This window comes from Salvelinus namaycush, chromosome 10 (genome assembly GCF_016432855.1).
Source record: "Salvelinus namaycush isolate Seneca chromosome 10, SaNama_1.0, whole genome shotgun sequence".
NCBI lineage: Eukaryota > Metazoa > Chordata > Actinopteri > Salmoniformes > Salmonidae > Salvelinus > Salvelinus namaycush.
The window spans coordinates 17,156,354-17,169,068 of record NC_052316.1 but is presented as its reverse complement, the minus strand read 5'-3'; the positions used below and the strand labels follow the sequence as shown (position 1 = coordinate 17,169,068).

The 12,715-nt window shown below is 45.7% G+C and overlaps 1 protein-coding gene across 1 annotated transcript in view; it reads right to left on the bottom strand.

The window, feature by feature from the left end:
• Window positions 1–12,715, bottom strand: part of LOC120055192 (protein unc-13 homolog A-like) — a 48,088-nt gene that overhangs the window by 18,566 nt on the left and 16,807 nt on the right. Inside the window, 12 exon segments of the mRNA XM_039003113.1 lie at window positions 18–151; window positions 716–850; window positions 1,086–1,175; window positions 5,271–5,339; window positions 5,486–5,639; window positions 5,840–6,003; window positions 7,249–7,364; window positions 8,384–8,553; window positions 8,749–8,890; window positions 9,463–9,690; window positions 11,009–11,228; window positions 11,356–11,430. Coding sequence (XP_038859041.1) covers window positions 18–151; window positions 716–850; window positions 1,086–1,175; window positions 5,271–5,339; window positions 5,486–5,639; window positions 5,840–6,003; window positions 7,249–7,364; window positions 8,384–8,553; window positions 8,749–8,890; window positions 9,463–9,690; window positions 11,009–11,228; window positions 11,356–11,430 — 1,697 coding nt within the window.

Sequence of the window (12,715 nt, the reverse complement as noted above, 5' to 3'; positions counted from 1 at the left end):
GAGAGTGACAGGCTCACTGGTTGAGGCAGGGTGTGTAGGAGTTCTTGTCCTCTTCTATGATGGACACGATGAGGGTGATGAGTTTGGACCAGAAGTCCAGGTTCTTGATGCTGGGACCCTGCTCCTCTGGGTGTTCCACACCTGGCTTGGCCTTTACAAAACAAAACACACTGCGTCACTGGGATACTTTCACATTGGCTACTATCGTAGCTTAAGACATGCAGACATAACAGACGTTTCAAGTTAATCAAGAGCTTGAGTTGTGCAGATATCAAGTCAGGATTCAACCCGATTCTGACTCTCCTCTATTTTGCTCAATAGTTTGTCCATTAGCTCTCTCATCGCTACCGCTCAACTCTAATGAGCTGATGAACCCATCAAACCACATGTACACGGTTTAGTCCTTTGGAAAGAGCTGACAGTCAGAAAAAAGTATTCCTACCACCGCAGGGGTTCAAACTGAAGAATTATCTAGCAAAGATTTCAACAAAATATGGGACCCTCAGGATGGAAGGTTTTATTCAAAGGAAAAATGTGCTTTTGAAATTCATGAAGGGAGTCTGAATGAATCGCGCCACTTTAATGAGGCAAAAACAAGGCTTGTAAATTCCTATCTAAATCCTGTACAGGCTTGATGGAGACCAGCCTGAGGTGTTAATGAGACGGACACACACACACACACGTGCACACACACACACGCGCACACACAGCCTACCGGATCTGTCTGGTACTCCCGGCTGTAGAGCTCGTGACAGTTATTGAAGATGTATTCATAGGTGGAGTTGAGACAGGCCTTGACACAGTCCTTCACCACCTGACTGGCTCTGGGGGGACTCTGTAGCTCCTGGACCTGAGGACAGTCACAGACAGAGAGAGGATCCTCAGACTAGGAAAGCCCCAGACAACCACACTCAGTCAAAGGAACTCAGTGAAGATGGATGTCTGATAAGAGCACGTAGTGTAGCGATACTGTACAGTGTAAACAAGAATAGAGACATGTGGTACCAACAGAGTAAAGAATACGAGTATTGACCAGAGCAAAGCAGAGGCGATCCAAGCTGAGGAAGATGTAAAGAGAGAGTTACCTTCATCCTGAAGAAGGTGATGCTGGTGAGCAGGTCCACAGTAGACTTGAGGTCCTGCAGCCTCTCAGAACTGCTGGCTGGGAAGTTATTCTGTTACACACAGAGAATAAAGCAAATCAGATCAAAAATCACATTTTATTAGTCACATGCGCCGAATACAACAGGTGTAGACCTTACAGTGAGATGCTTATTTACGAGCCCCTAACCAACAATACAGATTTAAAAAATACGGATAAGAAATAAAAGTAACAAGTAATTAAAGAGCAGCAGTAAAATAACAATTACGAGACTATATATACAGGGGGGTACCAGTACAGAGTCAATGTGCGGGGGCACCGGTTAATTGAGGTAATATGTACATGAAGGTAGAGTTATTAAAGTGACTATGCATAGATGATAACAACAGAGAGTAGGAGCGGTGTAAAAGAGGGGGGCAATGCAAATAGTCTTGGTAGACATTTGATTAGATGTTCAGGAGTCTTATGGCTTGGGAGTAGAAGCTGTTTAGAAGCCTCTTGGACCTAGACTTGGCGCTCCAGTACCGTTTGCCGTGCGGTAGCAGAGAGAACAGTCTATGACTAGGGTGGCTGGCGTCTTTGACAATTTTTAGGGCCTTCCTCTGACACCGCCTGGTATAGACGCCCTGGATGGCAGGAAGCTTGGCCCCAGTGATGTACTGGGCCGTTCGCACTACCCTCTGTAGTGCCTTGCAGTCGGAGGCCGAGCTGTTGCCATACCAGACAGTGATGCAACCAGTCAGGATGCTCTCGATGGTGCAGCTGTAGAACCTTTTGAGGATCTGAGGACCAATGCCAAATCTTTTCAGTCTCCTGAGGGGGAATAGGTTTTGTCGTGCCTTCTTCACGACTGTCTTGGTGTGCTTGGACTACGTTAGTTTGTTGGTGATGTGGACACCAAGGAACTTGAAGCTCTCAACCTGCTCAACTACAGCCCCGTCAATGAGAATAGGGGTGTGCTCGGTCCTCTTTTTCCTGTAGTCCACACTCATCTCCTTTGTCTTGATCCCATTGAGGGAGAGGTTGTGGTCCTGGCACCACACGGCCAGGTTTCTGACCTCCTCCATATAGGCTGTTTCATTGTTGTTGATGATCAGGCGCAGGCGTTGTACCTGGCCGTGCAGTCATGAGTGAACAGGGAGTACAGGAGGGGCCTGAGCACGCACCCCTGAGGGGCCCCTGAGTTGATGATCAGAGTGGCAGATGTGTTGTTACCTACCCTTACCATGTGGGGGCGGCCCATCAGGAAGTCCAAGATCCAGCTGCAGAGGGAGGTGTTTAGTCCCAGGGTCCTTAGCTTATTGATGAGCTTTGATGGCACTATGGTGTTGAACGCTGAGCTGTAGTCAATGAATAGCATTCTCACATAGGTGTTCCTTTTGTCCAGGTGGGAAAGGGCAGTGTGGAGTGCAATAGAGATTCCATCATCTGTGTATCTGTTGGGGCGGTATGCAAATTGAAGTGGGTCTAGGGTTTCTGGGATAATGGTGTTGATGTGAGCCATGACCAGCCTTTCAAAGCACTTCATGGCTACAGACATGAGTGCTACGGGTCGGTAGTCATTTAAGCAGGTTACCTTGGTGTTCTTGGGAACAGGCACTGCTAAAACATTTTGGTATTACAGACTCGGACAGGGAGAGGTTGAAAGTGTCAGTGAAGACACACACACACAAACACACACACACACACATACAGTTGAAGTCAGAAGTTACCATACACCTTAGCCAAATACATTTAAACTCAGTTTTTCACAATTCCTGACATTTAATCCTAGTAAAAATTCCCTGTCTTGGGCCTCCCGGGTGGCGCAGTGGTCTAGGGCACTGCATCGCAGTGCTAGCTGCGCCACCAGAGTCTCTGGGTTCGCGCCCAGGCTCTGTCGCAGCCGGCCGCGACCGGGAGGTCCGTGGGGCGACGCACAATTGGCCTAGCGTCGTCCGGGTTAGGGAGGGTTTGGCCGGTAGGGATATCCTTGTCTCATCGCGCTCCAGCGACTCCTGTGGCGGGCCGGGCGCAGTGCGCGCTAGCCAAGGGGGCCAGGTGCACGGTGTTTCCTCCGACACATTGGTGCGGCTGGCTTCCGGGTTGGAGGCGCACTGTGTTAAGAAGCAGTGCGGCTTGGTTGGGTTGTGCTTCGGAGGACGCATGGCTTTCGACCTTCGTCTCTCCCGAGCCCGTACGGGAGTTGTAGCGATGAGACAAGATAGTAATTACTAGCGATTGGATACCACGAAAATTGGGGAGAAAAGGGGGTAAAATTTAAATTTAAAAAATAAAAAAATTCCCTGTCTTAGGATCACCACTTTATTTTAAGAATGTGAAATGTCAGAATAATAGTAGAGAGAATTATTTAATTCAGCTTTTATTCCTTTCATCACATTCCCAGTGGGTCAGAAGCTTACATACACTCAATTAGTATTTGGTAGCATTGCCTTTAAATTATTTAACTTGGGTCAAACGTTTCGGGTAGCCTTCCACAAGCTTCCCACAATAAGTTGGGTGAATTTTGGCCCATTCCTCCTGACAGGGCTGGTGTAACTGAGTCAGGTTGGTAGGCCTCCTTGCTCGCACACGCTTTTTCAGTTCTGCCCACAAATTTTCTATGGGATTGAGGTCAGGGCTTTGTGATGGCCACTCCAATTCCTTGACTTTGTCGTCCTTAAGCCATTTTGCCACAACTTTGGAAGTATGCTTGGGGTCATTGTCCATTTGGAAGACCCATTTGCAACCAAGCTTTAACTTCCTGACTGATGTCTTGAGATTTTGCTTCAATATATCTACATAATTTTCCTCCCTCATGATGCCACCTATTTTGTGAAGTGCACCAGTCCCTCCTACAGCAAAGCACCCCCACAACATGATGCTGCAACCCCCGTGCTTCACGGTTGGGATGGTGTTCTTCGGCTGCAAGCCTCCCCATTTTTCCTCCAAACATAACGATGGTCATTATGGCCAAACAGTTCCATTTTTGTTTCATCAGACCAGAGGACATTTCTCCAAAAAGTACGATCTTTGTCCTCATGTGCAGTTGCAAACCGTAGTCTGGTTTTTTTATGCCGGTTTTGAGCAGTGGCTTCTTCCTTGCTGAGCGGCCTTTCAGGTTATGTCGATATAGGACTAATTTTACTGTGGATATAGATACTTTTGTATCTTTTTCCTCCAGCATCTTCACAAGGTCCTTTGCTGTTTTTCTGGGATTGATTTGCACTTTCGCACCAAAGTATGTTCATCTCTAGGAGACAGAAGGTGTCTCCTTCCTGAGCGGTAGGGCCGCTGCATGGTCCCATGGTGTTTATGCTTGCTTGTTTGTACAGATGAACGTGGTACTCCCAAGGAAATTGCTCCCAATGATGAACCAGACTTGTGGAGGTCTACAATTTTTTTCTGAGGTCTTGCCTTATTTCTTTTGATTTTCCCATGATGTCAAGCAAAGAAGCACTGAGCTTGAAGGTAGGCCTTGAAATACATCCACATGTACACCTCCAATTGACTCCAATTATTTCAATTAGCCTATCAGAAGCTACTAAAGCCATGACATCATTTTCTGGAATTTTCCAAGCTGTTTAAAGGCACAGTCAACTTAGTGTATTTAAACTTCTGACCCACTGGAATTGTGATTCAGTGAATAATAAGTGAAATAATCTGTCTGTAAACAATTGATGTAAAAATTACTTGTGTCATGCACAAAGTAGACTTGCCAAAACTATAGTTTGTTAACAAGACATTTGTGGAGTGGTTGAAAAATGAGTTTTAATGACTCCAAACTAAGTGTATGTAAACTTCCGACTCAACTGTAGATCCACAGTGTGGTGTGTGTGTGTTTATGTGTGTGTGTGTGTATGTGTGTGTGTATGTGTGTGTGTGCAGACAATGTTGTATAAACTGGCCAATGCTGTAGTGCAGAAGCAGCAGTCTCAGTCTCTTCCACTGACTCCAGACTAGATTAAAACCCTCAGCTCTTCACCTCACTGACCCTGTGTGTATGAGGAGCTGCCAGCCCAATTAACACATCAGCCTCCTTTCTCACATCACACACAGAGATAGAGAGAACGACAGAGAGAGAGAGAGAGAGATAGATTGAATGAGAAAGAGGGAAATAAAGGTAGGTAAGGACACAGATAGAAAACCAGACAGAGACAAATAGAAGAGTGAAAGTCAACAGTAGTACCCGGTACATGGACAGGTCAATCCTCAGAGAGTTGTGGAGTTGGTCCAGGAGCTTCACAAATCGTTCTTTCTGTAAGAAAAAAAGGGGTTTAAAACACACCACAACACATTAGCCTAACAGCTAGCATATCCATTGGCTCACCTTTAACACTGAGTTGAGGCATTGCATTATATTTTTTGTCTCCATCCACCCCTCATTAATTTGGGGCGACTCACCCCGAAGTTGGATGCGGCGAAGCGGTCGGAGGCCGACACATTGTTTGTGGCCTGGGTGGTGTGGGCGTAGTAGGCATTGATGTTGGCCAGCAGCGTACTCATTACCGCGGGAACCCCCGGGCACATGTACTTAGACGACAGGCAGGCAAAGTGACTGTGGGAGAACACACACGGCAAACATGATCACTGTGGTATATATGAAGCTGACTCCTATAAGGCCCATGCATTCCCTTGTGACGTTATACCCCAATATCATCCTAAACACAACCGTACATCATGTGTCCTCTCAATACATTACAATCTGGCAATGTGTATACTATTGCTAAGTGACAGGGTGGGTACATTTGAGCTCACGTCATAGCCTGGTAGATGGATTCCACTCCGTAGCGCATGGCAAACTCATCCACTATCTCCTGAGGAGTCTCATCAAAGTACACCTTCCACGCGTCATCCCCTTTAGCATCAGGAATCTTCACAACGCCAGAGCTCTGCACATCTGTGACAAAGTGGAAGAGGTTCTGGGGAGAGGGAGAGAGGGAGAGAGAGCGAGGAAGAGAAATGCATGGGTTATTCAATCCAGACTATGATTTCAATGAGTTGAAGTGGCTGAGGCTGAATACAGGGAGATGTCATTACGATCTCAGTGTGAGTATGTCTGAGCAGGAGAGCAGAGCACGTCACACTCTATAACTGACTGACAGCTCGGTGATCAGAGGGTTGTTCAATTAATTATTCATTCAGGCCTGGGCCGCCATTCATCACACGACTTTCATTAGAAATGGATCAGTTGATTTCATGTTCAAATTCTTAATGCAAATTTAAACAAATTAAAAAGACCTTGTCAACTGCTGCCTTTAAAAATTGCAGTTCATTTGCAAAATGGTGTTTGTCTATTTTGGCTTAGAGAGTACAGAAGGATCAGAGTCATGCAGTGTGACGACTCACCATTACAATGTGTGTTAAGCCATTGTGTAGATTAAGAGAATTTGCTACAGATCATCTATTTACAGGGCAATTCAATATTACTTGTAGCTACTGCAAATTGACCGCAAGAAGCCCAAACAGATATAATACTTGACTAAAACATAATAATTTCAAACCTTGTATACGATCACACATATTATGTGTGGGAATACTTTGGAACAGATTTCCAAAATTAAAATCACTTGCAGCTGATTTGCTGGTTTATTTTACAGTCTTTTATGTCCAACAATAAAATACAAATAAAATTAAGGGAAAAAAACAAAAAAACTATTGGGCTCACAAAACTTGGAGAACTCTGATATAGGGCAATGCTCATTTAGGATAACTATGGTAACTAATAACTATGATAATTCCATATTTGAAGAAGGTCAGAGGGAGAAATAATATATGTGGTATTTTATATCTGATGTGGTCTTAATCTTGATTGAGCAATGCAGACGGTGACACTTTTATGGGATATTAACTTCTGATTCATCTGTAACGGCCACTTCAATGAACAACTGCTACATCAGTCAGCTAAATGAAACAAGATGACTGGGCTCATTAATCTCACTTGCCACCTGAAGGCATGAGCACACACGCACACAGACACAGACACAGACACAGACACAGACACAGACACAGATACAGATACAGATACAGATACAGATACAGATACAGATACAGACACAGACACAGACACAGACACAGACACACACACACACACACACACACACACACACACACACACACACACAGACAGACACAGACACAGACACAGACACAGACACACAGCTTACCTCGTGCAGACAGGTGTATTGGACATGATATGGAGCGACTGTTTCCTCTCCTTTGATCTCCACATTGATGTGCATCCTGATGGCACCAGACACGGCTGACTTGTCTGTACGCTTGTCTGCAGAGAGGGACAAAAGACAAGAGTCTCAGTCAACACATATTACAGTCAACATAACAACAACTATCTTTATTAAAGACCTCAACCTTTCACCCAAATTAGTCACCAAATGTGCCTCATCTAATGGATACCTAGAAAGTCATTTTATGGACTCAATGATTTGGTTTATTAGCTTAGAATGAATTAATTAATTAATGACATTTTATTTTCATGTTAAATCGCCAGTTGGCAACCGATGCCTTATGGGATTAATTGACACATAGTATTAGAATTACAAGTAGAACTTCAACAAAATGAATGTTTCCCCAGGTCTTTCCCCTACTGACCCAGGTCTTTCCCCTACTGACCCAGGTCTTTCCCCTACTGACCCAGGTCTTTCCCCTACTGACCCAGGTCTGTCCCCTACTAACCCAGGTCTTTCCCCTACTGACCCAGGTCTTTCCCCTACATACCCAGATCTTTCCCCTACGGACCCAGGTCTTTCCCCTACTGACCCAGGTCTTTCCCCTGCTGACCCAGGTCTTTCCCATGCTGACCCAGGTCTTTCCCCAACTGACCCAGATCTTTCCCCTACTGACCCAGGTCTTTCCCCAACTGACCCAGGTCTTTCCCCTACTGACCCAGGTCTGTCCCCTACTAACCCAGGTCTTTCCCCTGCTGACCCAGGTCTTTCCCCTACTGACCCAGGTCTTTCCCCTACGGACCCAGGTCTTTCCCCTACTGACCCAGGTCTTTCCCCTGCTGACCCAGGTCTTTCCCATGCTGACCCAGGTCTTTCCCCAACTGACCCAGATCTTTCCCCTACTGACCCAGGTCTTTCCCCAACTGACCCAGGTCTTTCCCCTACTGACCCAGGTCTTTCCCCTACTGACCCAGGTCTTTCCCCTACTGACCCAGGTCTTTCCCCAACTGACCCAGGTCTTTCCCCAGCTGACCCAGGTCTTTCCCCTGCTGACCCAGGTCTTTCCCCTACTGACCCAGGTCTTTCCCCTACTGACCCAGGTCTTTCCCCTACTGACCCAGGTTGTACCAGACGTCCATCTCTCCGCTCAGCGTGCGGACCTCAATGATGGTCTGACCCAGGAAGTCATCTGACTCCCTCTTGAACTTCTGTTTCACCCGAGACTTGATGTCATCATCCTCGTCCCACACCCGCACCTTGATCCGGTCCGAGGAGTTGTGGCACTCACTACAGGGAGAAAGAGAGAGAGAAACAGGAAGACGCCACTATGTCATTTCCTGCTTGAGGGACCCACCAATCCCATCTATTCACATGGGGTTCAGAGTTGGACATATGCATTAATTGTGACCCATTCATAACCTGTGAATACACAACCTTCAATGTTATTTCAGTCCAGTACTTTCTCTCTCTTATAGTACTCACAAGTGGAAGTTCTCCTCCCAGACAGGGTTGAGGTTGCCGTAGATAGTCTTGGTCCTCTTCTTGGTCTTGCCCACCTGGACCGTGACATAAGGGTCACTCGTGCCAGTTTTATCCTTGGCCTGAAGGCCCTGGGCACACAGCACTGTGGAGGGGGGAGGGGACAGGCGACAGCATCAGGTGGTCAGTCTGGCTGGAGCATAGCTTGTTTAAACAGACTGACCACTGCACAGTGGTCAGTCTAGTTTACGAGGCTAAGTGGAGAGAGTTCGCCATCCCACATACTCCCATTGACCTATTCAGATTATTTGCCTTTCCTACCTACAGACGGATATCTCTAATCCCTCCTCATATGGCCGTTCAAGGGATTTATCTAATCCGTCTCCTTTGTGTCAGACAGTGGCTCAACGGTCTACAGCACAGTATGACCTTTACAACAAATAGAACTGGAACGCAAACAAACAAGAGGAGACAGAGGCGGATGATGTGTGCCGGGACTCGTGATGGAGTCAGACTCCCAATGGCATCTGCCAGAGCTTTACAAATGGATGGTTCTGGACTCATGCTATTCACAAAGCGTCTCAGAATAGGACTCTGCTTGTTTATCTTTTTAATGAATAAGATCATTTTTGTGATTCTGATTCGGACAGCGCGGACCTGATCCTAGATCAGCACTCCAACTCTGATTCCCTGGTATCTTCCCCCTCTCTCTCTCACCTGTGATGCTGATCTTGGCCGACCACTTGGAGGTGCCGTCTAGTACGCTCTGTTTGATCTGCTTCATGTAGGTGACGTGAGTGGCTTTGACCATGGCAAACACCTCCTGGATCAGCTCAAAGATCTCCGGCTTGTTCCTCTCCCGGATCTTCATCCTGTCCTTCAGAACCATGATGATGTTCTGGGTTCTGTCCTCCGCCCCATGCTTAGAACTCTTTTCCGCTGCCCCTGAGGTAGACAAGAGCGATGAAGGTCAGATTTTATTTATTGAGTTACATTAGAAATTAGAAGAAGGTTTTTGTGATGCTGCATGGAGGTCATGAACAGTTTTCATTGTGTTGAATGGGATAAACATTGGATGAATGTATACAAAGGATGCATAACATAAACCATGGCATCTATAAAAACAGACTTTACTGTTATTTTAGTTTTATTGTTCTTTTATTCATCTCTTTTATTGACTTCTGTCGTTTTTTTAACTTCTTCTCCTGCATTTTTAAAAATAGTTTTGCTGTAAAGTACGTTGCAATTTTAAATGCAGTTCAAATAAATCTTAATTTGATCTATAAGAGCAAATGTGCCCCATCATCAGAACACTGTGAGACAGAGTACGCAGTATGATTTATGGATGAGTACACTGGCAGTATCTGCAGACCTGTGAAACGCCCATGAAGAGTTGGAAAGGTGGAGAGGATGTCAAGGAAAGACAAATGGCTTTTAATTTCCTTTCCAGAAAAACCAAACAAGATAGAGAGTGTCTGAGACAGCAGAGTGGGAGGAGAGAATAAGAGGGAGGAGGACAAGCAGAGTGGGATGAGAGAATAAGAGGGATGAGGACAAGCAGAGTGGGATGAGAGAATAAGAGGGATGAGGACAAGCAGAGTGGGATGAGAGAATACAAGCAGAGTGGGATGAGAGAATAAGAGGGAGGAGGACAAGCAGAGTGGGATGAGAGAATAAGAGGGAGGAGGACAAGCAGAGTGGGATGAGGGAATAAGAGGGATGAGGACAAGCAGAGTGGGATGAGAGAATAAGAGGGATGAGGACAAGCAGAGTGGGATGAGAGAATAAGAGGGAGGAGGACAAGCAGAGTGGGATGAGAGAATAAGAGGGAGGAGGACAAGCAGAGTGGGATGAGAGAATAAGAGGGAGGATGACAAGCAGAGTGGGATGAGAGAATAAGAGGGAGGAGGACAAGCAGAGTGGGATGAGAGAATAAGAGGGAGGAGGACAAGCAGAGTGGGATGAGAGAATAAGAGGGAGGAGGACAAGCAGAGTGGGATGAGAGATGTAGGAGAATGGAGGGCAGAGTCTGAAGTATAACAGTCAAAGGAGCCTTTTAGTTAATAACACTCTTATCCAAAGCAGCGGTCGGTAAGGTCCATTACAGAAGTAACCTCACACGTTTGGTGTTGCTAGTTACTACAAACCTCTAAACAATTTTTTCCCAACTTTATTTTTCATGTTTCACCGCTATATTATGTTTTAGCACCAACTGAAGAAAACTTTACAACTCACTGAGCAACATCAACATGGCTCTACTTACTTTGCAGGCAGTCAGCGTTGAGCAGGTCCTGGCACTTATCGTGACATTTGACCCCACACTCGGTGCACCTCATGCCCTGACGGGCGATACCCCACAGCAGCCCCTCACACTCATAGCAGTAGGTGGGCGTGGTGGCCGTCCACACCTCAAAGTTATGGGGCGTGGTGCAGGAGATGGGGTATATCAGAGCCTGTAGGGTCTTCTTGTACACATGACTCTTCTACAAGAGAAGGAAACAGAAGAAGAGAGAGAAGTTCTAGTCAGAGACTTAGTGGAATATATGAGTACATGGAGAGAGAGAAAAACTATCTGCATATAGTGTGAATAGAGAAAAGAAAGAAACGCACCAGTTCCTCGTTATTGAGAGTGCTGGACGCCATGGCTGATGTAATCCCTGGCTTCCTGGAGTTCTGAGCCAGGGACTGAGGTAGACCAGGAAGGGGAGTACAATTAAGGATGGAGTGGATGACAATGAAAGAAGAGATACGTTTTAAATATAGTAGTTCAGTACATACTGTGATTGAAATACATTCAAAAGGGCTTTTAAAACAAAGTAACAACTTCGATTTTACTCAAAGAGAAAAGCATATTTCTCTTGATACATACTTTAATATCTTTCAACATAGTTTGGATCAGAATACATCTCAGTACGCATCTAAGCCAATAGGGCATAATGCAGTCCAGCTGTATTCTCCCCAAGTGTTTATATAAGAAACAAGGGGTCATAGGTATCTGAAATGAAAGTGCTTCAACGTTCCCTTTTCATTTGGAACCCAGTGTTACTCACCATAGCCTGTAACAGTGCATGTGAAGGAAGGAGGAAGCAGAACGAGAAACAAGTGTTAAAAGGGGCATGTCAAACAACTTTAGCTACAGTCACAAACATGGCCACAGTGGCATAGGGGTGATTTCAAAACAGATACAGAGTGACGGTGATAAATTAACCAAGGGAAAGAAAAATAACTAGATCAGAGAGAGTTATTGATTTTGTTGATGAAATACTGGGTGGGAGGAAAGATCTAGACCTATAAATCACACAAGATGAAAGCATGGCATGTAAACAACGTTGTACACGGCTAGGACAAAGGCCCTTAGGGACAGAGTGGGAAATGAATGTACTTCCTTAACAATGTTGAAGAATAGACACCATTAAAACACAGAGAGTTAGGACACTGTCTGAGAGAGAGAGAGGTAGTCAGCATTAGGAGAGAGAGCCATCGTCCTGCACATACTTCTGTGTCTGAGAACACTGGCTGAATATTAGTCTGGCTTTGTTGCACATTCAGATTCAGTTCCACTCAGCACATTACCTGGTCTGGATGAATCAGACTCAGGCAGTTGGTGTGTGTGTATGTATGTGTGTGTGTGTGTGTGGGGGGGGGGGGGGGGGGGGGTGTACAGTGTGACAGTAAGCTGGATTCATAGAGACAAAGTGCTGAGCTATTTTGTCCGGTATGGTAATTCTTCATTACAGCTCACGTTGGAGCCAAGCCACCTGAGCGCTGAGCTGACAGTATAGTCTGGCAGGCCTTCAGCATATCAGAGCTATTCAACTCAAAACTTGGAAATCAGATCAATTGGCAAGGATGGATAGAACAAGGACTAGGCCATCTATTTGGTGTGAGTTGAATAGCCTAGTAAGCACCTGCTTTGACAGCTACTTAAACACTCTGCTCTGGCATTACTCCAGCTGGAGCCCAGTAATGG